General features: G+C 42.4%; 9 protein-coding genes across 9 annotated transcripts; 5 read left to right on the top strand and 4 right to left on the bottom strand. All coding sequences in view use genetic code 12, as the record gives it.

The window, feature by feature from the left end:
- Positions 1 to 2: 2 nt before the first annotated feature.
- PICST_38525 (predicted protein) lies at positions 3 to 824 on the top strand (the record flags this gene model as incomplete). The annotated part of the gene is made up of 1 exon (XM_001387743.1): positions 3 to 824. A coding segment is annotated over one exon (822 nt), but the record flags the coding sequence as incomplete, so codon positions are not given.
- A 3,811-nt stretch (positions 825 to 4,635) lies between these two features.
- On the bottom strand, positions 4,636 to 5,319 carry SOD3.2 (manganese-superoxide dismutase; the record flags this gene model as incomplete). Its single annotated transcript, XM_001387332.1, has 1 exon — positions 4,636 to 5,319. The coding sequence occupies one exon, from the start codon at positions 5,317 to 5,319 to the stop codon at positions 4,636 to 4,638; it is 684 nt and encodes a 227-aa protein (XP_001387369.1).
- A 709-nt stretch (positions 5,320 to 6,028) lies between these two features.
- Positions 6,029 to 7,840, bottom strand: SYR1 (arginyl-tRNA synthetase; the record flags this gene model as incomplete). Its single annotated transcript, XM_001387331.1, has 1 exon — positions 6,029 to 7,840. One exon carries the CDS (start codon positions 7,838 to 7,840, stop codon positions 6,029 to 6,031), a length of 1,812 nt encoding a protein of 603 aa, XP_001387368.1.
- Positions 7,841 to 8,534: 694 nt separating this feature from the next.
- Positions 8,535 to 10,700, top strand: PICST_66320 (predicted protein). Its single transcript, XM_001387742.1, has one exon. It carries the CDS (start codon positions 8,598 to 8,600, stop codon positions 10,647 to 10,649), a length of 2,052 nt encoding a protein of 683 aa, XP_001387779.2. The 5' UTR covers positions 8,535 to 8,597; the 3' UTR covers positions 10,650 to 10,700.
- Positions 10,701 to 11,092: 392 nt separating this feature from the next.
- On the top strand, positions 11,093 to 12,796 carry VPS17 (vacuolar sorting protein; the record flags this gene model as incomplete). Its single annotated transcript, XM_001387741.1, has 3 exons — positions 11,093 to 11,155; positions 11,182 to 11,183; positions 11,272 to 12,796. 3 exons carry the CDS (start codon positions 11,093 to 11,095, stop codon positions 12,794 to 12,796), a joined length of 1,590 nt encoding a protein of 529 aa, XP_001387778.2.
- Positions 12,797 to 14,198: 1,402 nt separating this feature from the next.
- On the top strand, positions 14,199 to 19,130 carry SIZ1 (hypothetical protein; the record flags this gene model as incomplete). The annotated part of the gene is made up of 1 exon (XM_001387740.1): positions 14,199 to 19,130. One exon carries the CDS (start codon positions 14,199 to 14,201, stop codon positions 19,128 to 19,130), a length of 4,932 nt encoding a protein of 1,643 aa, XP_001387777.2.
- Positions 19,131 to 19,352: 222 nt separating this feature from the next.
- Positions 19,353 to 19,874, bottom strand: RPB7 (RNA polymerase II subunit; the record flags this gene model as incomplete). Its single annotated transcript, XM_001387330.1, has 1 exon — positions 19,353 to 19,874. The coding sequence occupies one exon, from the start codon at positions 19,872 to 19,874 to the stop codon at positions 19,353 to 19,355; it is 522 nt and encodes a 173-aa protein (XP_001387367.1).
- Positions 19,875 to 20,729: 855 nt separating this feature from the next.
- PICST_37954 (mitochondrial 54S ribosomal protein YmL23) lies at positions 20,730 to 21,254 on the top strand (the record flags this gene model as incomplete). Its single annotated transcript, XM_001387739.1, has 1 exon — positions 20,730 to 21,254. One exon carries the CDS (start codon positions 20,730 to 20,732, stop codon positions 21,252 to 21,254), a length of 525 nt encoding a protein of 174 aa, XP_001387776.1.
- Positions 21,255 to 21,546: 292 nt separating this feature from the next.
- Positions 21,547 to 25,245, bottom strand: RPB140 (DNA-dependent RNA polymerase II; the record flags this gene model as incomplete). Its single annotated transcript, XM_001387329.1, has 1 exon — positions 21,547 to 25,245. One exon carries the CDS (start codon positions 25,243 to 25,245, stop codon positions 21,547 to 21,549), a length of 3,699 nt encoding a protein of 1,232 aa, XP_001387366.2.
- Positions 25,246 to 25,529: the final 284 nt, after the last annotated feature.

Genomic DNA, 25,529 nt, shown 5'->3' with positions numbered 1-25,529 from the left:
TGAAAAAGAGATACAGAGTCATCAGAGGAGTTAGTGCTGGAGGCAGCACAACGCGCCCACCCAAGTTATCTCTCGATAGCGACGCTGTTTTCTTGCCAGTTGAGCTCAACTTGGTCGGTGCTACAGTCGAAGATATCTGCTACCCTCAGTGGTCGCCCACCGAGAAGGATGACAGAAGAAGAATCATCAGGATAGAAAGAATACAGAACGGTCCCAAGTTGATTGCTAACTTCTCCATCGTCGGTAGTGCCAACGAAAATCCCATCACTTTACCTCCTCCTCCTAATGCTGATGTGGTGGAAGTGTCATGTTTGGAGTGCAATGTCAAGGTTAATGATGAGTACTACGATTCGCAAAGCAGTGATGATGAAGGTAACAAGTCAGGCTCGTCGCCCAAGAGTTTTGTTAAGAGTGAAGCTGACGGTGAAACCTATCAGTACTACATTACATCTGTGGAAGTAGTGGAAATTGTCGAATTGTTGATCGGCACTCAGTTGAAAGACCCCGCTGAAAAGAGAAGAGAAAGAGGTAGAGTAAGATCGAATTTGGTTCCATTCTGGTCAAAGAAACCAATCTCGTCGAGAATGAACGACTCGTCATTTTCTAATGCCAGCCAACAGCTGTCCAACACACAACAACCAACCAATCAAGATTTCAGAGTAGAACTTGCCAAAAGAATCATGGGCTACGAAATCAGAAAGCCAAGAGGTTTTGACAAGGAAGTGAGAATCTTGAGATGGGACAAATTGGTTCCAGCCTTAAAAAGAGCTTTACAAAGTTACTATACAGAAATACCGCTGAGCGACGCCCATCTCGATTTCTAGACCAGCTCAGCACTGGTTAATTAAATCTATACATATTTATTTGAAAGTAAATCAATTACGCACTGTAAAACGATAAATGTAACACTGCCAATGGGATCTACTGTTACAAAAATGATATAGTTACGGACCCTGCCACAGGTTTTTCTATTTTTTTTTAGCATTCTACTATTCAGTTCTAGCCATATTTAGTTGATTAATTCATTTTTTCGTCACTTATCAACACGGTTGATTTCACCCAGATCATTGATTAGCGCTGTCAATCATTTCACACATGAATAGTTACGATCCAACCTCTAATGCATGAAACCCACACCCCAAGGATTACACTACAGTGTCAAGAACAGAAATTATGCACAATAATTCTTCTAGAGCTGTAGTTTACGAGATTCACCTGCAAATTGAGGACGCCACTTTTCGTATTCTCAATAGGGTCATGGAAGGAATTTCTCTCGTCAATGCCCAACTGAGGAGACGAGCATATTCGAGGTAACTCTTATCTAGTGAAGGGCTATCTGAAAGTTTCCAAATTGTTCATGTTCATGCACTAAAGCTTATTTTGCAAGTATTATTTCCTAATTATGCTATTGAAACTTTTTCTGGCACTTTTTCAATATACAGGGTCCTTCCAAATAGAACAACTTGGCATACTTAGCCATAGGGAGTAGCAAGTACGAAAACTAAAATGGCGAGGGCGTCAAAAATAATTGGAGCACAATGAATAATTTTCTATTGCCAGGATGTGACTTTTTCTATTTGAACATGGAAGCTTTTGCATGGTGATTATTATTTGCAACTACCTTACAAACTTGCTGTCCCCTCCTTGTGCATTTTGATGGAGATACATGGATTTCAAATGTCACAGCCATGGCTTCGTTGATTTACTGCACGACGCGTGGAAAACCCGGCGAAGCAAGCTGATACAAAGCCGTATTCACATGAAGAGTCCAATTTACCACCGGACCTCCAGGTTAACTTCCACAAAAACCCTTACATTGCCACGGCCAATGAAACCTTGCGACTTGACTTAAAGTTTTGCGTCGTGATCCCAGCTGCCGTGATATTTCCGACACAGCTGCCACGGGCCGCAAATCCCTAATCATACGTAGTGCAGGATGTAGCATCGAAAGTTACTGCATTTCGACTCCTTCTGTTCACAGACACTCGAGCTCGGCCATTGTTGTCCAGTTCCTCGTGATTCTTTACAAATAATATAATTAGCTTATTTTAGGGATATTTTGCTGGAATATACCTTAATTAGTAACAGGCGTTTAGGGCATTTTTTTCTCACGAATCTCTATTTCTCGTTACGGCTTGGGAAGACCTTCTCATTTCCTAATCTAGCATCAGCTGCGCATCAGACGGTCTGACTTATCTGTAAAAATCAAAGGTTGGGCGACCGTTTCGCTCCCATTTGCCAATACTTTTTTTTTCCAGCCATACTCCATCTGGTTACGTCATTCTTCGTAACCCTGTTACATTGCATTGCAACATTTAAGAAAAATTGCTAGGGCCAAAGATCTTCAAGATTGGACCCATACTAACCCTCCTGTTCAAAACGCCGAACGCTGTTTCTCAAAAAATAATTGTGGGCAGCTAGGATTTATCATTCAATAAAGCCAGTGCTCGTAGGCAGAGGGATATTTTTATTGGCGGAACGGTTGGCACAGTAATGTACAGGCCATGGCGGGCATCTATCGCAGTAGATCCAGTATTAGCAATAGGAGTTAATAAAATGAGGGGTGGGAGTTGATTTTTTCCAAAAGGATATAATATATTATTATTACTGCTTCTAGAGTTGCATCAAATAAATAAGCTTGCGCTGCAGAAAGCCCAGAGCCAAAATTTGTTCTCTCCGAAACTTCCCAGAGCTGCGCTACATATCCATGGCAGAATGTAACTTGTAGGTAGGCAACGAGAGGTTGCTATGGGAGGTGTATATTTTTTTATCAATGTAATCAAAACGTGATAATATTTACAAGACTTAGAGTGACTACTTGCATTCTACGTGATTCTTATCTCTCCAATGATAATAAGGTTTCTAGCCAGTTATAGGGCCCGTTGAACTAGTTTAGAAAAGTTTATAAAAGTTTATAGTGTCTTCTTTCAATGGCAAGTTTAGCCACGTAATGTTGCGAAAAAGTTGCACCACTTAACTTTGCAAGTAGTTAGCCGATAACGGTACAAACCTCTACTATGAGAGCATTATGAACCTAGCCAGGACAATGTTTGTATTATCACAATGCCATACGAAGTGGGAATAATGGTCGCCTATAGTTGCATTTATTTTGCAAAACAATCTAGGAAGGATGCTGCTGTGGTGCTCGTGAATTATTCGTCGCAAATAATGTAACACTTTCCATGTGCATTTAGGCAGTGATCTGTTGGGCTGTTATTGTCACATGTTGGCTTTGTAGGTAAATCTTTGTTAGCTAGATTTAGTTATGGTTGATCTGATCTTCTAAACTAAGGGGTCTAAAATGACGATAATTTTTTGTGCTCCGGTATAGTAATCATCACCTAAGAATCAAGAGGATGACGAAGATGAACCCAGTAACCTGGATGTGTTTGTGAAGGGCGAAAATATGGAGACTACCTGTGGGGAGACGCACAGTGAGCTGAAAAATAGACAGGAGAATGTACATCCCGGACAGGCAATGTATATACTTCCACGGAAACCCCCAGAATAAGTCAACAGTAAGCACGGATAAGTAACCAAGGATCATGATTAGGCACCTGCCATGTCTTTTTGTGTAAGCGATCACGGCTAATAAATTATTTCTTGCTACGTAAACGTATTTATTTCGAAAGTATTTTACTTCTTGACGCTCAACGTCCCCCATAAATCTCTTAGAAGTCATGGCACTGCCCAGCAGGACGAGGTGGTCGTCCGATTTTTTTATCTGTTCAATCACAAGTCGTTTGTAAACTCTAAAGTGTTGCAAGTACCAGAATGAGGAAAATACACAACGGAAAAGTGACTCGCATGTGGAAACGAGTTTTCGAATGCCCATTAAGCTTTCATAGTCTATTTTCCTATCAAAATTATTATTACGGCCGGCAGCGTCTCCTTCCCTCCTTGATAAAAATAAAAACTAATATTTTAAAATAGGATCCTGCTACACTCAGTTAGCACAAATATTATTGGAAGACCCTACCAGCACCTACTGGGTGAGCCATATATGTGTCCCATTTGAGGTTATTTGTTGGTTCTAAACAATGTATATTATATATCCTGTAGTATTATTATCACCACATTGATACAACTCAACAACACCTGTCAGTTGCTGTGCAATAACCAGCGAAAGAGAGACAGGAGTATGACCTGGTCGACGAGTGTTGAATGATCCGTAGATCTGTAGAGATGGAACAGACAATGTGGATATATACAGATTTCTGACTAAGATCTACACTAAGAATATGCAGCCTACATTCTCCGAGGAATCCGGAGAATCATACTTCAAATACGAGCTGTTGCATCAGGCTAAATTGCTTAACAGAATGTCGAGAGCGCACGCAGGATACTTAGCATCGTTCAATTGCTCAGGCAAGTGAGTCAACAGGTACGAACAGTTGACGTGAGCATGGATTGGCTGCTACAAATTGATTTTTTGACATGAAAACAATAATTGATCGACAATCATTACATTCCATCAAGTACGAAAAACCAATACTACAATTAATTACGAACTACTCCACACTTCAAACGATACGAACAATTCAATCGGCAAATAACATACATAGCAATTAACTAAACGACAGGAAATCAGCTCACAAATGAAGGACAATCGCAAGCAATAACTCATTTGCGTACCTAATTAACCAAGTATCTCTTCTCGGCTTCCTTCCAGTTAATAACGTTCCAGATGGCCTTGAAGTAATCGACCTTGACGTTCTGGTACTGCAAGTAGTAGGCATGTTCCCAAGCATCAATGGCGACCAATGGCACCAATGGACCAAGTACAGTGTCCTGGTTAGCAGTGGTGACGACATCCAAAGCACCACCGTTTTCCTTGTTCTTTACGATGAAAGCCCAACCCGAGCCCTGGATACCGGCCAACTTGGCATTGGTGACAGCCTTCAAGTTGTCAAGAGATCCGTACTGTAAGGCAATTCTCTTGGCAAAGTCAGACTCATCAGCAGGAGGTACACCTCCTCCCTGCTTTTCAGGAGCCAAGTTCTTCCAGAACAAGCAGTGGTTGGTGTAGCCTCCACCATGGAAGTTGATAGCCTTTTGTAATTCAACGGTTTTCTTAACTTCGCCCTTAGCTTTGGCTTCGGCGTGTTGCTCAATGGCCTGGTTGTAGCCGTTGACATAAGTCTGGTGGTGTTTGGTGTAGTGGAGTTCGTTAATCTGACCGGAAATGTGAGGCTCCAAGGCTCCGTAGTCCCAATCCAAATCGGGCAACGATACCTTAGTTCTCACAGCTCCAATAACAGAGGCTACGGAACGGGCATTTCTCAAAGAACGAGCAGAGGTCTTGACGGTAGAAAGCATTGTATCTAATGAAACAATTGGTATCAGCAAATAGCTATCTATTAACTGAATCTATAAACGTTTCTGGCTTACCCTCATTGATATATTATTCAATTTCATTGGCTGTGGACCGTCGGAGCCGGCCTGCACAATGACCTCATTCTTCCCCTGATTTTTCAGATTCTGTTGGTTTGGAGAAGATGACAAACTGGTGAAAACGGGTATATTGCGGATATCCGACGAACGAGACGTCCAGACGGTGACGTAAAGGAATGTGTTTCTTGGTTATTACTAATAGAATTCTTCTGGACGTAAAACTACTTATTGTAGGTGGTACCGGTGCCCTCACAGTGCATATTTGCATCTCCTTACATAAGCAATAGCAGATAGATGAAGTCTGCAGAGGTGCCAGTAGTCAGAATTGAAAATGAGCTTTCTATCATTGTATGACTGCCGTGGAATTAAATCAGAAAAAGTTGTTTATTATTAAAACACCATTAATTTGTACTTTTCAACTTTGACTAAATTAATAAAAAAAATAAGAGTATCTTTTCAGAAATCAATAAAATTAATATATCAGTAAATCGGCAGGTGTTACCTACTTCAGTATATAAAATATTGTACTACTTCATAGATTTTTCGGTGTTTATCCGTTTCAGTACAATGGTATAATTCAGTATGAACAGAATTGTATTATATATATGAGCTTTATAATCGTATCTATGAGATCTCACATTCTGTCTACGGGAGTCAAGCCCAACAACGTCATACCGTTGTACAACACCTGCTTGGCACTGGCGTACAAGGCCAATCTGGCGACGGCCAATTCCTTTTCCTGGCCAGCAACCCACAAGATGTCATAACATTGAGATACAATATGGGTCAAGTTGAACAAGTAGGTGACGATGGTGGAAGGCTCGTGTGTCTTCAATGCCTTCTTGATAGTGTCAGGGTACTGAGCCAAGGTTCTGATCAAGTTGGCTGCACATGGTTCTACCAACAAGTCGTAGTTTGCAGTAGCCAAGTCTTCTTCAGTGTAGCCAGACTTTCTTTGCACTGAGCTCAAACGAGAGTGAGCATATTGCAAGTATGGACCAGTGTCACCTTCGAATGATGTCATTCTGTCCCACTTAAACTCGTAGTTATTTATACGCTTAGCTTGCATGTCCTGGATCATCACGGCCGAGATACCAACCAAGTCGGCTATCTTGTCGGGGTCTTCGATTTGAGCATATTTGGCCTCGTTGGCCTTCATGACTTCGTGCATCTTTTCCTTGGTTTCTTCCAAGATGTTGTCCAAAAAGACAACCGTACCCTTTCTGGTAGACATACCTAATACCATACCGAAGTTAACATGTTCCATGTTCTTGACCCATTCAAAGCCCATCTGCTTCAACACTTCAAAGAATTGAGCACAATGTAAATCTTGTTGCGAGGCAATCACATAAATCATCTTATCGAACTTGTAGGTGTTGTAACGCTTCATGGCTTCACCAACGTCACGGGTAAGGTACAAAGAGGTACCGTCAGACTTTTCGACCAATGTTTTACCTAATTTCTTGTTGAACTTGGTCAAGTCAATAAGCTTAGCTCCTCTGTCTTCGTGAATCAAACCTTTTTCTTCAAAGATTTTAGTGGCCATCTTCATTAATTCCTTAGGAACTTGCGACTCACCAGAGTAGACGTCATAGTGGATGTTAAGACGAGCATACGTATCTATGTACTTTTCAATGGACAACTCTCTGAATCTCTTCCAGATCTTCAAAGCTTCTTCGTCACCATCTTCCATCTTCTTGAAGTAGAGTCTGGCAGCTTCATTTGTAGGCGAGGTTTCACCTTCAGCAGTGATGTCTTGATTAATCTTGACATACACCTCAAACAAGTGGTTGATAGGGTCCGAAGCCAACTTCTCTTCAGAGCCGTACCTCTCAAAGCCTACGGCCAACAAACCAAACTGTTTTCCCCAGTCTCCCAAGTAATTGATTCTGGTAACGTTCCAGCCGGCTTTCTCATACAAGTTGGATAAGAATCCACCGATAATGGTAGATCTCAAATGGCCAGCATGGAAAGGCTTAGCGATGTTGGGAGATGAGAATTCAACAATGACTTTCTTGTTCAAGCCAAGAGGTAAAGCACCATATTCGGTCTTTCTAGCTAAGGCATCGCCGATAACCAAGTTGTACAACAAAGTCTTGTTGAAGAAGAATTGCAAGAAAGGGCCCTCTGCTTTAACTTCGGAAAGAAACTTTCCCTTCTCGAACTTCTCGGACCATTCTACAGCCTTATCCTTTGGATTGACACCCTTTAATCTCAATCTGGGAACGGGAACGATCAAGTCTCCCTTGTCCAAAGTATTTGGAGAGTCCAAGGCAGAGAAAATGATCTCTTGGTCAACGTCGGAGACTCTGTGCAATTCGTTGGTGATGTAGTTTCTGAAGACATCGATGATGTTGTAGTCTGGAGTTGAGGCTTCAATGGCCGAGGGCTGTTGCAAGCCCAATTTGGACAAACCGTCGGTGATAGCGTGGACGGAGGTTGACATGGTGAACGGTCTGGTAAGTAACAGAGGTTTGAAACAATGAGCAGCAGTTCTCCACACGTTCATGAACTGGTTGTTCCAGAAGAGATGGAGATGATTTGAATAGAATTGAAAAAAATTTGATGAGAGCAGATATGCACACCCTTTTTGTGTTGCTAGATGAGTCAGTCGAGTTTTACTTTGGAAAGATAAGATAGTAGACACACTGGAGTAAGAAGGGGATGTATAGGAGAAATATCAACAGCGAAAGAGTAGAGTCAGCTGATGTAATTTTACCCAATTGGTATTTGTTGGAGGGTATATCAGTTGCATGTGGTTGTATAGTGTTTGGGTGCAAAAATGAAAAAAAGGGAGAGATATTGAGAGATGAGGATAAAGGGTTTAAATGTTGGCACTAAAAACAGATACCAAATGGAATATACACTTTGTAAATGTGGTTTGTTTGATATAAATGGTAAGAAGTGGTTACACAAGCTAGAAGAGAATGGAATTTGATGAATATCATATGGGCCTGTTCTCACTACTCTCAACTTGCTCTCTCGCTATTTTCGCTAGTCTCGCTGGAAATTCACTTAGCCTCGCTAAAAGGTCCTCGCAATTCTCACTACGCTCATTTTTTCTCGCTATTTCTCACTAGCCTCACTGTTTAATAACTTTAGCTATATTTCACTTTCACTTTCGCTCCCAGTCTCACTCACACTATTTCACTCCATTTTGAATCAATTCTCACTTCTGTTCTCTTCTCATCCAATTCTGCAACATGGAATCAGAAAAGACATCCCAGTTGATGGAGATGGGCTTCCTGGAGTCCGAGGCTCTGGAGGCTCTTGTCCAGTGCGATTATGATCTCGAACGGGCCATAGCCTTTCTCTTTGGTGATCCCACAGAGACTCCAACAGCCTCTGTGCAACCGCCAGACGATCTCAGTTCCAATCTCCAGATGGTTGCCTACCATGATACGGTCGGAATTCGTAATCCAGAGGATATCCCCAACTTCAGCGATTTGAGCAACGCTAACGACTCAGATACGACATACAATTACAATAACCCTAGACAGAATGTCAGTTACAACAACCACAACAAATACGAGAGTAGCAGCCAGAGTCACGAAAATGTGACCAATCAGAATGTGGCAGGTCACAGCGGAACTGCCTCTGGAACCCTTCGAAATAATACCTACGAATACGACAGGGAGTCCAATCCTGACAACTACGATATGGACGATTCTGAAATGCGGTACGCCTACGGCGAGACTATCTATGCTCGAGTCGATTCGTTTGCCAGGTCTAAGGAGGGCCCACCCTCGGTTCTCGTTGGTTCAGCTGGCTATTTAGAGAACTACATCGTTCCATTGATTGTAATTGCGGCACAGATCGACCGGTTTTCGCAGCTCGTATTACACGATACTGCAAGCTTCGACTCATCTTACGAGAAAAACTGGTACAACAACTTCAGTGAGTTGACAGTGGTTGTGCCCACCGAATTCGACGAGCCCCTGGCCACAGCGTTCAGGTTTATCCTGGAGATTCAGCGAGTGGTGGCATTCCTAACTCCCGCAAGTCAACGTTCGTTTATGACCGCCCACGACTTGATGAAGAACCTCCCTGGAGGTTTCCGGCGCGAGCTCGGCGACCGGATTGAGGATGTAGATGATCTCATTCCTAGGTTCTACCACTACTTAAATGTTGAGTACCAGAAGCTTTTTGGCGGAGACAATGAATTCGACAAGCTCTTTGAATCGCAGGTAGAAAGCGTCTTGGAAAACGTCCGTAACGAGCTGTATCTGGTACCAATTGATTTTGAATCTAGAGGAAGCAATCTCTTTGAATCCCTAGCTTCCATCTTCTGGCATGACGAAGACACTCTTGGAACTGTACGATTTGTCAATATCGCACCGATCTTGACAATTCAGCTCGCCGGAGACGATGACGGGTTTATGGGTGAACCTTTCCAGGTTGAAGAAGAGTTCTATCCCGAGGTTTTCAGCTCCAAATACTCAGATGTTATCACAGAGATGGTGCGTAAGCGTTTGGAGATCATGAAAAGAAGAACCGTCATCACTCAGGAAATTATGAGCTACAACTCATTTGAAGGGAAAAAAATTAAGGCCATATTGCAGTCCACTATTGGTTACTTGGAGAAGGCAGACAGTAAAGAAGCAGCAATAGATTTATCAACTTTGACAGAGAGCATAAGAGACAAGTCAGCTGAACTCACAGCTGAACTTAACAGTTTGAGCAAAGAATTATCCACATTAGACACTTCCAACTACCGTAGTATCGTCTCAAGAATTAGTGGCTATCCCGAAGTTCCCCCTCTTACGAAGTATCTCTTAGTAGGAGTAATTTGTTCAGACACTGAGTACTTCTTCCGTAGCAAGGTGCATGCTGAAAACCAGGGATGGGTGTATTTCAATGCTGTTTGCACGTCAGACAAGCGAGTAGTCGATTACAGTGTTCATTCTATGGATTTTAACGGCGTTTACTCATTTATCTTGGACTACAGCAAAAACACTAGTAGACAATTGATTCTTATCTATGCAACAGAAGAGGAGGTTCAACAGAATAACGAGATCCCTATTGTTGGAGAGCTTAAGAACTTCTTTGACCGCGACAACGAAGTCCTTCAAGATGACATCAAACGTTTCTATCTGGACGACGATGACGATGACGACGATGACGAAGATGATGATGACGACGATGACGATGTAGCGATTGATAGTGATGACGAGAAGAGTGAAGAAGAGTCTACAAATAAGGAAAATGAACCAGAAAACGACAAGGATAATGATGAAAAGTTGATAGATCTATAGATAGATGAGAGTCATGAAGAAACGTACAAATCATAATGAAAGAAAGAATGTACAAAAATCGAATGGAGTACAAGTAGAAATTCAAGAGAATAATAGTTCCAATGACAAGCATGCTTAAAGTAAAACGAGAAAGAATTGAGTACATATAAAGAGAACTTCTTGTAAAAAAGACCAAAATAAATGCCAGGGAACATACGCTTTTTTCCCAAAATATTATAAAAAGACATTCCGTTAATTGTATCAATTGAGTATAATTATTATGAAAAAGGCACCGTTGTAGCTGAATTCTGTTTGCTCCGATTGCAGTAGCTTATAGTAGTGGATTTGCGACATCCGGGCATCACGTGTCATTCCGCCCCGCAAGTCATCGACAAAATCAACACTATCTTAAGGTCAAGTAACTAACACTACTCTTCTTCAAGACAATTGCATTTAAAATTAAGATGGCTTCTGCTGTGCCTTACAATCCCGACGATTTCGAGAACAACAATCCATTTGCAGAACCGGTGGCGGAGCCCTCGGTTATCGATAGTGGTCTGGCTATTCAAGCCAATCTGGGCTATCCCTCATTGAATGAGAGTGTAGTAGAAAATGCGGAAAGCGATACAAGATATAGCCACAGTTACACCGACGATCCGGATTATGAACAGGACGATGAAAACGGTATCTCTGAGCAACAATATGACCAAGACGAATCTGCCAACGAGAACGCAGACGTTTCCAATATGGGCAAGTTGACTGAAGCTGAGTTACGGAAGTTGCTTCCAGAAAGATATACCGACAAGTACCTGATACAAATCCGCTTGGTGGCCATAGAGAAGAACAAGGTGGGAAACCCGATATTGCGGTTCGATGCAGCTCTAAAGGGATTACCTCGGTTCCGACAGGCGAAATATAAGGAAGTTCGTCGTACCTACAACGAGGTGGTAAAGTTCAACAAGTATTTAACTATATCCAATTTAGAAGTTTTTGTTCCAGTCATTCCGGGAGCAGTGACATCGTATCCATCCGGAGGTGACGAGGAAACGAAGCAGTTGCACCAGGTGTGGCAAGAGTGGTTTGATAGGATTTGCAGTAATCCTATACTCGTTAGAGATGAGGAGTTTGTCTATTTCCTAGAGAGTGACTTTGGATATTCAGTCATCAACAGCAACCGCAAGTCATCTGTAGCCAGTGGATTGATGCGGAAAACGCTTAAGCAGCTTGCTGTGCCCTACGATCCGTACGACGAATTGGCCGAGTTCCGGCCAATGATCAAGTCGGCCTATCTCGAATGCCAGAAGCTCTACCGGCTGATGGACAAGAACTCCAAGACAGAAAAGCAGTTGTCGATCCACGTCTTTGATCTTTGCAACAAGCTTTCTGTGTTGGCCCAGTCGGAGAACTCGCATCCGGGCATGAAGAACATGTGGGAGAAGTTGAGCAAGATCGTACAGATCCAGTCGGACTTGCTTCTCATTGAGTCCATTAACGATATGGGCTCGCTTGGTGATGGTATACAATGTTTGGTCAACGACTTCTACCAAATCAAAGAAGCCTTAACGAATCGTCATTTGATAATGAGAGAATTAACTCAGGCCGAAACCCAGACACAGACAAAGCACCAGAATGCAACAAGAATCAAAAACAAAAGTGCTTTAGATCCCATAAAAGTAGACGAAGCCATTCGTTCTTTGGAATATGCTACGAAGACGGAGGAGTCACTCAACTTGCAAGTCAAACGTATCTCAGGCGAAATGCTCTTTGAGCGCAAGGAAATCATTCAATTCACAGAAAAGAAGTTTCAGAAACTCCTAAAAAACTTCACCTTGAACAAAGTAGACCACCATCGTAAAAACTTAAAGAACTTGGAGAACATCCGTTTGGATATAAGAATCGTAGACCAGAAGGGAGGCTTGTCGCGCTTGAACAGAGACAACTTAACAACTCTCAAGCACAACTTGAGCCAATCACAATCAGCCAACGGCGACTCATGGTCTTCGCGGACTTTCAGATCGCTCAAGAAAGAAGAAGAAGAACGAGAGAACAGATTGGAAAAAGAGGAAGAGGAGGCAGAAATCACAAAGTTAAACGAAGACGACGACGACAGCAAGAACGTGGTAGACGCGCGTAATGCCGCTACTCTCTTGGGAGTAGCTACTTTCTAGCTATATAGACATAATAATGATGGAATCAAAAGGTAGATGTTTGTATAGTGGGGATGCGATAACGGCTGGACCTGTGTGCAGTATAAATAGACAATTTTGCAACCGACATCTGATCAGAGTAATTGGGATTGTTCAATTGTGACGATCAGTAAACGACTAATAATTCTAGTACAACGAGTCTGTGATAGTGATACTACTATTCTGGATTTTTTTTATCATAAATACATAATGCCAAATATACGCAACTTCATTGTGTGTCTGATATTATGGCAGGATTGAAGGATAATCAAGAATGTTGGATTTCCCGGAAAGAATAGACTACTGTAATGGAAATCCACCTTCCCACAGAACGATATAAGATTCTTTCCTATACCTGAAAATTCCCTGCCATTTTCTTCAGGCTGCAACATTGTGTTCTTTCCGATCTCATTATGCACTTACTCAGAATGCTCTCTCCTTGAACAACTAACACATGCGTGTTCGAGGAAATCTAAACATCACATGATTGAGTAGTCTCAGGTTGCCTTTTATGGCTCTATCCTGGTGCACTTCGTTCCCGATTCATAAATCTCTTTTGAAGCACGGCTTGCTTCATTGCAGAAATCCTTATCAAAGATTGCAAATTCCTGCAGGCAAAGTGCCTTCCACTGCATTCCTTAAAGCAAAACGAAAAGCAAGGCTATTTGTGAAAGAAGAACAGACTTGAGTGGGTCAGGCTAGACTCGTGAGTGTAATTACATTGACTTCTTTAAAGAAGAATCTCGCGTCTAGCCGTGAATTGTGATACATGTGTAGAATGCTGGGGCAGTAAGAATGCACCAGTGAACGAACCAGGATGATCCAGACACAAGAAAAGGTTCTTCATTGAATAAATGAAAGCAAGCATAAATGAAAGCAAGCGTAAGTCGATAACAGCTCCGTCAAGAGACGTTAGAAATGTAAGGATGATGATAAAGAACTGTCCAGACTAGAAAGAATAAGAAAGATAGTAGCTGCACGTGATGTTTCACTTTTGATTGATAATAAGATGCAGGATCCTGATAATATTGATTTCGAGGAGAACCACAACGGCTTGGAAGGTTACATTCACCTTGGTTACAATTTTATTACCCAGCAAAAGCATATATGTTCAAAATTAGTGTTTGAAAGATTGAAACCAGGTTGAAACAGAATTCAAATTCTTCCTTGGTGTTCAAAAAAGGTTCAAATCCAATATGGCCATTAGCCTTTATAGTCCACAAGAAAAACCGGTCAGTTCCATATACAGGTTCTCGGCCAACTATAGTGAATAATTTATCTACGGCATGAGGAATAATCAGATTAATGAAAACACCTATTCAACGTCTATTTTTGCCCCTTTCTTTCAATAATTTGTAGACAAGAGTGTCGCCAGTACTACACCATGAGCAGCGACATAGCGCGGTTGACTCCAACGGAGTTCAGCGATACCATCGCACGGCTCAACCAGATGAAGGTAGCAGAAATCAAGGATATCTTGCGACTGCTAGACTTCAAGCTTACAGGGCGTCGACACGAGGTGATAGCGCGGATTGAAGACTACTTCAAGCATGGGATCGAGTTGCAAGATCCAGTAAGGCTTTTGGCCGTAAGAGTCCTCATTCTCATGAGAGGGGAGGGCCGTCAGCTTCCTATCTATAAGGACTTGTATCGTAAGATATCGAAGGGAGAGTTTGTTCCCGGACAGATGAACAACTTTGCTACTATGATGAGCAGTAGTGGACGTAATGTGACACGTCAGAATGGTAATGTTAATGCTACAAATCAAAATTCGAATTCGTCTCGTTCACATTCAAACCATCTGGGCTCAGATTCTAATCATAATCAGTATGGAGTCAACGAGTCATCACCGTATCGCCGTCACGCGCTTTACTTCGCCGATAACCCCTTCTATAAGCTTCGAAGACTCATTCACGGTTCACCGCAGCCCTGTTTTCCCCAATCTGGGAGAGGAACATGTGATATTGCATTCCTGTTGCTGGACAGCGAATCAAGTCTTCTAGCTCTGGACAGCACCATTAAGGCGTACGTGCTCTGTGGCGTCCAGGCAAACTCTCTGCCAGCTCTGACGGATGTTGCAGTGCATTTTCCACAACCTTGTGAACTCCACGTAAATGGATCTCAAGTTCAGCATTTCCGGGGGATCAAGAATAAGATAGGAACTTCGAAACCAGCCGATATAACTAACCATCTTCGTGCGCGTCCCGCACTCAATAAGATCCAGTTCGTCTACACCAGAACGACCGAGACCTTCTTGCTTTATGTCTATATCGTCCAGACTGTGTCTATTCAAGAGATCCTACAGGGCATTTTGAATAGACCTATGATCCACAAGAACTCGACTCGTGATAGAATACGAGCCCAGAATGACGACGACGATATTGTAGTTTCCGACATTTCTGTAACGCTCAGAGACCCCGTGTCATACACAAGGATGAAGTATCCCGTGCAATCTGTCTATTGCGACCATACACAGTGCTTTGATGCGTTGATTTTCCTCCAGTCTCAGGCACAGATTCCTACATGGAGCTGCCCTTACTGTCAACGCAATGTGAAGGTGGACGATCTTGCCATATCTGAGTACTTCACAGACATATTGAACACAGTGCTGGCAGATGTGGAACAAGTTCTCATACATTCCGATGGCTCGTGGTCACTAGAAGGCTCTGCAACTCCTGCTCCAAGGCTGAATACTCCGGCAAGGTCCCCTTCCAGCTCTCCAAGAGTTGTAACAAAAATTGAAGAGGATGCCAATTCTAGTATTCCTCCAGATGTAGAAATAGTCCTGTTAGATAGTGAATCCGAAAGCGAACTGGAAATTCCTCTTTCCAACATTCCTCGTCGTCATCACCCCCAAGCCATATCAAGGGATCTGTCAACTTCACCTATACAAAGAGATGACTCTCCGCAAATTTCAGAGACTACACGTCCTTTGGCACTTGTAAATCCTCCAGAAGCAACGGTACAACCTCAACATGTTTCTATGGATGTTAATGACATTTCTGGTGTCGGTAATTCAGTTCCTCCTGTTCGAACAGTTCCAACAGCTAGTGATGTTTCTGTTGCTAGTGGGATTGCCATCGGTAGTATAGTTACTCCGGCCTCTACATCGGCTTCACAAGTTCCGACTGCAATTGCTCCGTCACCACCACCACCTCCTCCTCCTCCTCCTCCTCCACCACCACCACCACCGAGCAGTCACCTACAAGAAACAAGTGCATCTAATTATATAGCTACTCAACTACCTCTACCTTCTGTGTTATCTCAATCACAATCTACATCTTCTGAACTGCCTCTAGTACCTCCTCCACTTCAACCTCCTAGAGAGCATCCACAATCCAATATTCATAAATCACATTCGCATTCAAATACTCCATCAGCTTCAAATCATCTAGTTAAGCTTGACAGCCATCCATTTAAAGACAAAAACGTCTCAGCTACTGCCTTTTCTTCCACAATACCTTCGACTACTGATGATTCACACATGGAAATCGACAGTGACACTCCAATATCTTCTATCCATGCTCCGACCCAATCATCATCTCACTTATCTTCGCAGATACCTTTGCACTCAACCACAAACCCCACAACTCAGCCTTTGACTGAGGAACCTCCACATTTGTCGCTGACAACACCTGTGAAAAGACCAACTGGTGCTAGATCAAAACCTACGCCTAACATTTTCATCACCTCACATTCAAGATTGAACAATAGACCCATTTATCGTCCCAAACCAGCGACTGGTAAAAGACCTCTACAGGAGGCAAATATACGCGTGGATAACAATTTGCGAATTCTAACTGCTCGCAATCCAGCCATTCTGGCTCGGAGTGAGAATGCTTCAAGCCCAAGTATCTCTGCTTCTAAGAAGACAAGAACTGAAAATTCATCTTCTGAAATGTCCTCTGAAAGGACCACCGTCGAAGTGTCAGCTTCTTCATCCTCTGAGAAGTCAAGCTCTGAAAGTTCATTAGAAAAGTCACATCCACCACCACCACCACCACCACCTCCTCCTCCTCCTCCTCCAGTAAGTGATAATTCTACTAATAATTCAAATCAGAGTGAACATACCTCTTCAACTGAAAATTCACAAACTCAAGATCAACCAGCAATTGAAAATCATAGTCAGAATAACAATTCTGCTGTGGAACATAGTCATGCTGTTGGAATGACCATTCTGAATGAAAGATCTTCTGAGAACCAAAAATCAGTTGAGGAGCTTCCTGTTAACACGATACCATCCGGAAGACCTTCTACCACAATAGATCTGCAAGTTCGTTCTGCACATGTAACCTCTGAGTCTTTCAAGAGCCAGCATATCTCACTAGCTAAAAGTATAAATGTCGTTGCGACTGCAGCAAACGTTACTTCTTCTACTTCATCCACTGCTCAGAAAGCTAGTGAAACCAACGGAACAGGCAAGGAATTAACTTTGGCTGGTGATACTTTCATTGGTGATAGTCAAAAGGAAGTCACGGCCAAGAAGAATGCAAATACTAGCGCTGTAATTTTGTCTCTCCCATCTCCGATCAACTCCAGTACTCTGCATGCAGATGGTGTGGAAGACAAGAATGGTATTCATAGTGCAGTTATTGGTAGATCAGCTGAAAGTACTCTTCGACCCACTGAAAATTTGCCGATGGCCTCCAGTCCTTCAAATAATGGAACTGGAATCAGAGCGGACATTGTACAACATTCAAAAACTACTTCTCCTTTATCTGCATTGGAAGTCAATAATGATAATAGTACTATTACACCGGATTTATGCATTGATAAGATTAGACCAGGTGTAACTTCTCATTCTGAAGCTCCTCTGGCAGACAAACTAAGACATCTGGTTGCAAGAATGATCGAAATTGAGCAGCAACTTCAAGGTGTACGGAATGTGCGCAATCAACAGTGCGCAGACAGCCGAGAACATATTATTTCATACAATGACTACTTACAGGAATCTGCTAATGCGATATTGCAACTTAAAGATTTGATGACACAACTAGAGCAGCAGTCTCGTATTCAAACACATCAGTTGGTGGCGTTACAAGATGAACAATTACAAGAAAAGGGAAATCTTGAAATGAAAATTGCTGCCTCCCTTCTCAATTCCCCCGAGAAGGAAAGCAGAGTTAGTTATCCAGATATTTTCCGGAAAGCTTTGGAAGATCAGGAGAAGAATCGAAGTCAAAGAAAAAGACACGAGTTTGATGTGCAAAGACAGGCACTTGTTGAAAGGCATAGATTGCAATTGAAAACACTTCAGGAAAGACAACAACAAGAAAAAGACATCTTGTCGGAGCAGGTTCGTCGTCTTGTGGTAGAAGTTGATCTGAGAAAACTGTTGAGTGTGGGCAATGTCTTCTCCCATGTCTTAGACTTGCCTGAATTCCAACAACTTAAAGCACACATAAAGAGTATGACTCCATTTGCAGCTAGTCCATCATTGAGTACCAACTATGGCAGTGTATCACTGGAATCGGGAATGCGAAGTATTTCGTATGCAAATTTGGCACCATCACAAAAAGGCAACAGTTTGATAGCTCCAAATTCAAACCATGGGTATCTGATATCTTTGAGTCCAGATATTAGAAGAGGACATGAACAACAACAACTTCTGCATAGTCAGATTCAACAACAGATTCTGCAACTTCAGCCTGAAAGCCGGCACGCTCGTCTACTGGAAGAACAACTTAAGCAAAGCATGAAGCGTCATGATCCGTCATTTGGCAGATCTGTAGTATCTACTCGTTATGAACAACCTTTGCATTCGTCACAAGCTGCAACAGTTTCACAAAGCCAAACACCTACACCTACACCTTCTTTGCAAAGGTATGCTTCAATGCCAACTGTCCAGTATTCAAAGTCTGTATTCGATCGTGTAGCAGACAGAACGTCGTCAGCATCAGAATCACCAGCTTTGAAGAAGCAGCGTATTACTGGATTGTTGGGTATAGAATTGAACCAAGATGCCATCAGTTCCAACGTCACCGTCACAGATCCAGTATCACCTATAAATGGCAAGATTGGACACATGACCATTAACTCACCGGTTTCAACAAGACATTTGTCTATTGGTAGCAGAAACTTCACTGCCATTGAGAGTCCAAGAGAACCCGGAAATAGAAGAGTTTCCGATGGTTCTGTTCCGCCTCAGATACATGCTGGGGTTGCACGTAATGTACCTGAAGGTTTCATCACAGAAGTTTTCAGACAGAAAAACACTGAATCCAATAAGTCTACTTCAGCACCGACTGCTGCTAATGTAGATCATAAGGCAGGGATGGAAGTGATATCCCTCTTGTCTGACAGTGAAGAAGAGTAGGCAAAAAGTAAAGGAGCAATAAATTAATAGTAGACAATAGGTTGATGAACAGAAGACCTTTTTATGTGATCCTACGAACAAATGTCGATGTATCTTTATGTAAATTACCTATACGTAGTAATGCATTATAGTAAACTTTTTAGATAGAAAAGGATATAGTACAGAAATAAAGAGGATTTTAATTGTATTGTATTGTGTTGTATTTCTTTCTCAGCATGTTACTCACATGGGACTTGGGCCCAAGTAGTCTTCCTTGATGCTACCGATGGCATAGATTTCGTTGACGTCTGTTCTGGTACCTACGATCTTTAGTCTGACTCTCGAGCCCTTTTCGATGTTTTCATCAGGACTGACATATGCTGGAGGGTTGGCGGAAGGATTGAACTTCATATCCGAGGGAATCAAGTGGGTACTGACAAACACAGAAAGGGGACCGACATCGGCAAAGAACCCCATCTTGTTGACAGTTGTGACTACAGCATCTACGACTTCACCTTTGAACGGTTTCCACACCACGGCTCTGTACTTGACTTCGAACTCAGCCATACCTGAGCCTGGGATAATCCTCCCTTTACCTACATCTATATTCATGCAATCCAAAACACATACAATGTAACCAAACTGACCAGTGCAGGTGCCTTCCACGTCACTCAAGAGCTTGTCTCTCAAGTACTGGTCCATCTGCGGCCCGAAATATGAGGGGTGCAACGTCAAATTCAATGACAAGTCCTTCAAGAAAAACATGGTCTATATGGGAAGTGTATGATGACTAGATGGTGAGTTTCTGGATGTCGTTGGCGACTGTTGTGATGTTTTGTGTCTGGTTTCGTTGACTTGTTCTGCTTCAAATGTGACAACTACAGATGAATGAAAAATCCAATATTTAGGAAAAGAATTCTGCCGATTGTCGTCCGTTCGAACAGTGGCTAAATGGATACGGGGTATGTACAATAAATAGAACGTTCCAGCAGCGAAATCTCAACGAAACGAGGCCGATTTGTGCTGTGGAGAACTGCTGGAAAGAGGGGTGGACTTGGGATTATCGTGAAACAAGTGAAAAAATCATATCGACGTTTGCGAGTGCGACACGCGACATTTTTCACTGAGCCGACATTATTTTTGATAGTGTGACAGTAAGGGATGATAGAGATAGGATAGTCAACACCATTGCTTGATGACATGTGCCTATGACTGTGTTCCTTAGATTTCATCTACTTGGCAATGGGTATTGGACCTTTTTGTTTATTTTTTACTTAAATCAGCGATACTATTGATCGTGGCAGTGGATGGCTGCGAAAAACTCGAAGGAGACCAAACAACTACAGATGAATAAATGTACTATAAGAACTTATTATAGTAGAGGATAAACAATAGCAACTAGTGATAGCAACAACTTAGCTACTCAGATTGCAGAAGAAAGCATTCAGTATAGGAATTGAAACTAGTATTGTGCAGTTATATCAGAGAGTCAGTAAATAATGTCTCACGACATTTGTTGATACTTAACTTGTGCGACATTACGAATTTTTCACTTTTCTTAATTTTTCACCATAGAGTACGATCTTTCTACAAGTAGTTCTCCGCCAATATTCAAACACTATGTCTCAGAGAATAGGAACTTCGGCTGCCGCTCTTACCAGAGTGTGGCACCATGTCGATGCCGCCTCAGATCCTAGAACCTTGGGTCGTTTGGCTGCCAGCATTGCTATAACTTTACAAGGCAAGCACAAGCCTACTTATTCACCAAACAGAGACCATGGAGACTACGTCGTAGTGACAAACTGCAAGCATTTGAAGGTGACGGGTAACAAATTGCAAGACAGACATTACTGGTCGCATACAACACGCCCTGGTTCGCTTAACTTGATTCCTATGGAAAGAATGATAGCCAACAAGGGTTATGGAGAAATCTTGAGAAGAGCCGTTAAGGGTATGATTCCTAAAGATAAGGCAAGATTGGTGAGAATGGACAGATTGAAAGTTTACGATGGCCACGAACATCCGTACGTGGACAACTTGATTGCCTTTGCTGACGAAACACCAGAAATGCTTGCTAAGGCTGAAGCCTTGCGGAAGCAAGAAGCTGAAAATGCCCAGATCAGAGAGAAGTACTTGAAAGAGTAAAGAGAGGGGATAGCCTAGAGCTGTTCTATCAGCATTGCAATATATAAAATCTTTTGAGCATCAAAGTGTTCATTGTACATAGATCGTATTCATATACATATTATTCGGTAATCATTAGCATGTAGATATAATAGAATTATTGTAATACGTAAATAATGTTTCTTTTACATCGTTTTATTAATGCTCTACAATCAATTCCTTTTGTTTTATATTACAACGTATATAAAGTAACCATTTTAGTTTTCTTAAATTACATAATGCATACCCCCAGGGTATTAACGTCAGTTTGTTGTCAAACTCTAATGCTGTTCTGTGATCTTTCGGTATACATTCTTGGAGAAATATTCATTGCCATCAACTCCTGGAACAACAACTTGGCAGCATATGGAATATGAATCTGGTAGATGTTGGTCTTGTTCTTGCACGAACGACACTCGAATTGGTTCTTCTTCAAATTGGCAATAACCGTCATCAAACCACACATACCACAGACATGGACTCTGAAGGCATCAGATGCCTCCATCAATCTTTCCTTCAAGAATCCAGCAGCTCCATGGGCAATCATACAATCTCTTTCCATTTCACCGAAACGTAAACCACCATCTCTCGATCTACCTTCTACTGGTTGTCTGGTAAGGACTTGAACTGGTCCTCTGGCTCTGGCGTGGATCTTGTCATCGACCATGTGTCTCAATCTCTGGTAGTACGTAGGTCCAAAGAATACTTGTGCCATCAACTTCTTACCAGTGTGACCGTTGTACATGACTTCGAAACCTCTCGATTGGTAGCCGTGTTCTCTCAACAACTTGGATACAGCCTCAGCAGTGACATCGGTAAAGGGAGAAGCATCACCTTCGAGCCCAGACAATGACGACACCTTCGAAAGCAAACATTCAATCAAATGCGCAACCGTCATACGAGAGGGAATGGCATGGGGGTTGATAATAAGATCGGGAACAATCCCCTGGGCTGTGAACGGCATATCTTCGTGTCTATAGGTAACACCAATAGTACCCTTCTGTCCGTGTCTGGAAGCAAACTTGTCACCGATCTGAGGAATCTTGGTTGTTCTCATTCTCACCTTGACAAACTTTGCACCATCACCATTCGTGGTTAACAACACCTGATCGACGATACCAGACTCGGTACTTCTCAAAGGCGTGGAAGCATCTCTCTTGGTATGGTATTGTGTTCTTTGTCCCAACTCCTCAGTGTCTGGAGGAATAGGTGTAGTCTTACCAATTATGATGTCCTCACCACTGACTCTGACACCAGGAGCAATCAACCCATCGTCATCCAACTTCTCGTAGGTTCCGTGCTTAAGCCTTAATGTATCCGAACGAGAAGGCTTTTCAAATGTTTCCAATGCCTTCATACCCTGCCTCTTTTCCAAATCCATATACGTTCTAAAGAACAATGATCTGAATAACCCTCTGTCGATGGATGATTGGTTCATAATCACTGAATCTTCTTGATTGTAACCGGAGTAACAAGCAATGGCAACAATGGCGTTTTGCCCAGCAGGCAACTCTCTAAACTTCAAGTGCTCCATGGCTCTAGTGGTAGCTAGAGGTTTCTGTGGATAGTACAAGATGTTGGCCATAGTATCCATTCTCACAGAGTAGTTAGTCAAAAAGACACCCATGGCTTGCTTACCCATAGCAGATTGATAGGTATTACGAGGCGATTGGTTATGATCTGGAAAGGGGATAATCGAAGCTGCCACTCCCAAAATCATAGATGGATGGATCTCACAATGGGTGAATGTATGTGTGGCAGCTGAGAAAGTAGGCTTGATTCTCTTGGCTGGGTCTAACTCTTGCTCTTCGAGCACAGACTTATCTGGAGTTTCAGTAATAGCATTCTTGGAAGCTTCCAAGTCCTCTGGTGTCATGGCTATCATAATGGTTTCTTCTTCTTCAGCATCTACATACTCTACAACACCATCATTAATCAATGACAGCCAGGTGTAACTGGCTCCTTCGTTGTCTGGGTCTTCGTACTCGTCGTATTCAGACGACAACAAGTTGTGGACATGCTCCTTCTGCAACTTCAAGTCACCTTTGGTTTCGGACTCGGCCTCGTCGTCTACAATGAACAACGGACGGTAAACACGTCCAGCATCGGTGAAGATCTTAAACTCTTTTTCTCTGATGTCCCTGATAATAGAAACTTCAGGAGATATATCACCTCGTCTTCTTAAACTACGCATGGTATCAACCAAGTTGGCTGGATCTCTGTGAGTACCAACCCAAACACCGTTTACGAACACTCTGGTCGAGTCAGGAGAATTAGAAGGAACATAATCCTCCAAAGGCTCCATACCCCATTCTTCCAAAAAGTATAAGATAGGCTCAGAAGGTGTACCAACTGAAATACATGTCATTAAAGACAAGTTCTTAACCAACCCACACGCCTGTCCTTCAGGCGTTTCTGCTGGACATACTAATCCCCAGTGAGTGTTATGCAACTGTCTGGGCTTGGCGATCTTACCATCACGTCCAATAGGAGTATTTGTTCTTCTCAAATGTGACAAGGTAGATGAGTATGTGTAACGATTCAAAACTTGAGATACACCAGCACGGGACGACATGGCCTTCTTCTGTTCACCCCAGTTACCTGTAGCCAAAGAGTAACGTAAACCATCGGTTATGGTTTGGGACTTGACGGCCAACGTCAAATTGAATTCTTTGTCGTTTTCTACGCATCTCTGCATGTAGTTGTATATATCTTTGGTTAACTTTCTGAAGAGAATACGGAACAAGTTGGCCAATAAGGGTCCAGCTAAATCCAATCTCTTTTTACCAAAGTGGTCTCTGTCGTCTGGCTCCTTTCTTTCCAATGCACACAACAACAATCTGTTGACCATGTAACCTAAGAAGAATGCCTTTCTAGACTCAAAGCCCTCTTCCTGTGTGATATTAGGCAACAACTCTTTCTGCAAGATATCCTTAGCATACTGGATACGTTTTTCTCTTCTGATACCTAAAACACCTCTTCTACCAATGAAATCAAGAGCGACTTCTCTTTCTTGAATTACAAACCCTTCTTCCACACAGGGTTTCAACATCTCCAACATCTGCCAATCATTAGCATCGTAACAGATGTGTTCTAAGATGTCTCCGTCGGGGACTACACCCAACGCTCTGAATACGATTACGATAGGAATGTCTTCCTTGATGTAAGGCAATGTAGCCTTGATCGTTCTACCAGACGTTCCCTTTTCGTCTCTACCGTACAATTTGATTTGCATCGACGAAATCAAACGCGAACCCTTTTCAAGAGCCAGTCTTATTTCTGCAACATGAGAAATAGGAGAAGGAGCAGCCTTCTTGAATACTTGAACAATATTTGCAGCACTTCTCTCTTGGGCAATCAACACCTTTTCCGAACCGTTGATGACAAAGTAGCCTCCCATATCGTAAGGGCACTCTTTCAACTCGAAGAACTCGTGTTCACCTAAATCACGCAACATACAGAACTTGGACCGCAACATGATGGGTACTTTACCCAAAAAGACCTTTTGTTGAGGTTCTTCATCTTCTACCTTTTCTTCTACCCATTCCAACTCGTTTTCCTTCCGTCTGTTGTCATCGGACTTGAACACCTTTTTGGTCATGTCTACATACAAAGGTGAGGAGTAAGTTAAGTTTCTCAAACGGGCTTCTTGAGGGAACATGGGATGAGTGGTACCATCGCCTTCTGTCTGCATAGGCTTAGAGATGTAGATCTTGCCAAATGTGATTTCGTAACGTCTGTTCTCGTGGTCATCTTCGGAAGTATGTTGAGCTGGCTGGTCGAGAATCAAATGCGAATCCTCCCACACCAACTCCTGGATGGTTGTCTCGATGAACTCGTCAAACGAGTCCAACTGCTGGGAGACCAAACCTTTTTCCTGAAAAAAAGACAGGATCACCGTCCAGCAGTCTTCGGGCGTAATGCTCTGGGCATCGCCGTCGTCGTACAAATAGGGATCGTCTTGGGAGTCCATTCTGGATACGGATAGTCGAACTGGCAAGAAAGGGAAGTAGTGGAGAGTTGCTTATGCTATTTAGTTATTGTTGAAGTGGAAAATTCTCAGAATCTCAACGAATGGCTGGGGCACGACACAGTCATGTGACCGAAAAAAGATAATACTTCTACGCGAAGTGTGCGCACTCTCAACTAAGAGAGTTATCACCATTGAAACTCTTAACTATACGAATCACCCACTGCTCATTCCATAATCATAAATATGATACTGTTATAAGTGGCATTCTTAACAATATGAATGCT

Source organism: Scheffersomyces stipitis, chromosome 1 (assembly GCF_000209165.1).
Source record: "Scheffersomyces stipitis CBS 6054 chromosome 1, whole genome shotgun sequence".
In the NCBI taxonomy this organism is placed as follows: domain Eukaryota; kingdom Fungi; phylum Ascomycota; class Pichiomycetes; order Serinales; family Debaryomycetaceae; genus Scheffersomyces; species Scheffersomyces stipitis.
Note: the sequence above shows the minus strand (reverse complement) of the source record. Positions and strands in the feature narration are given on the sequence as shown.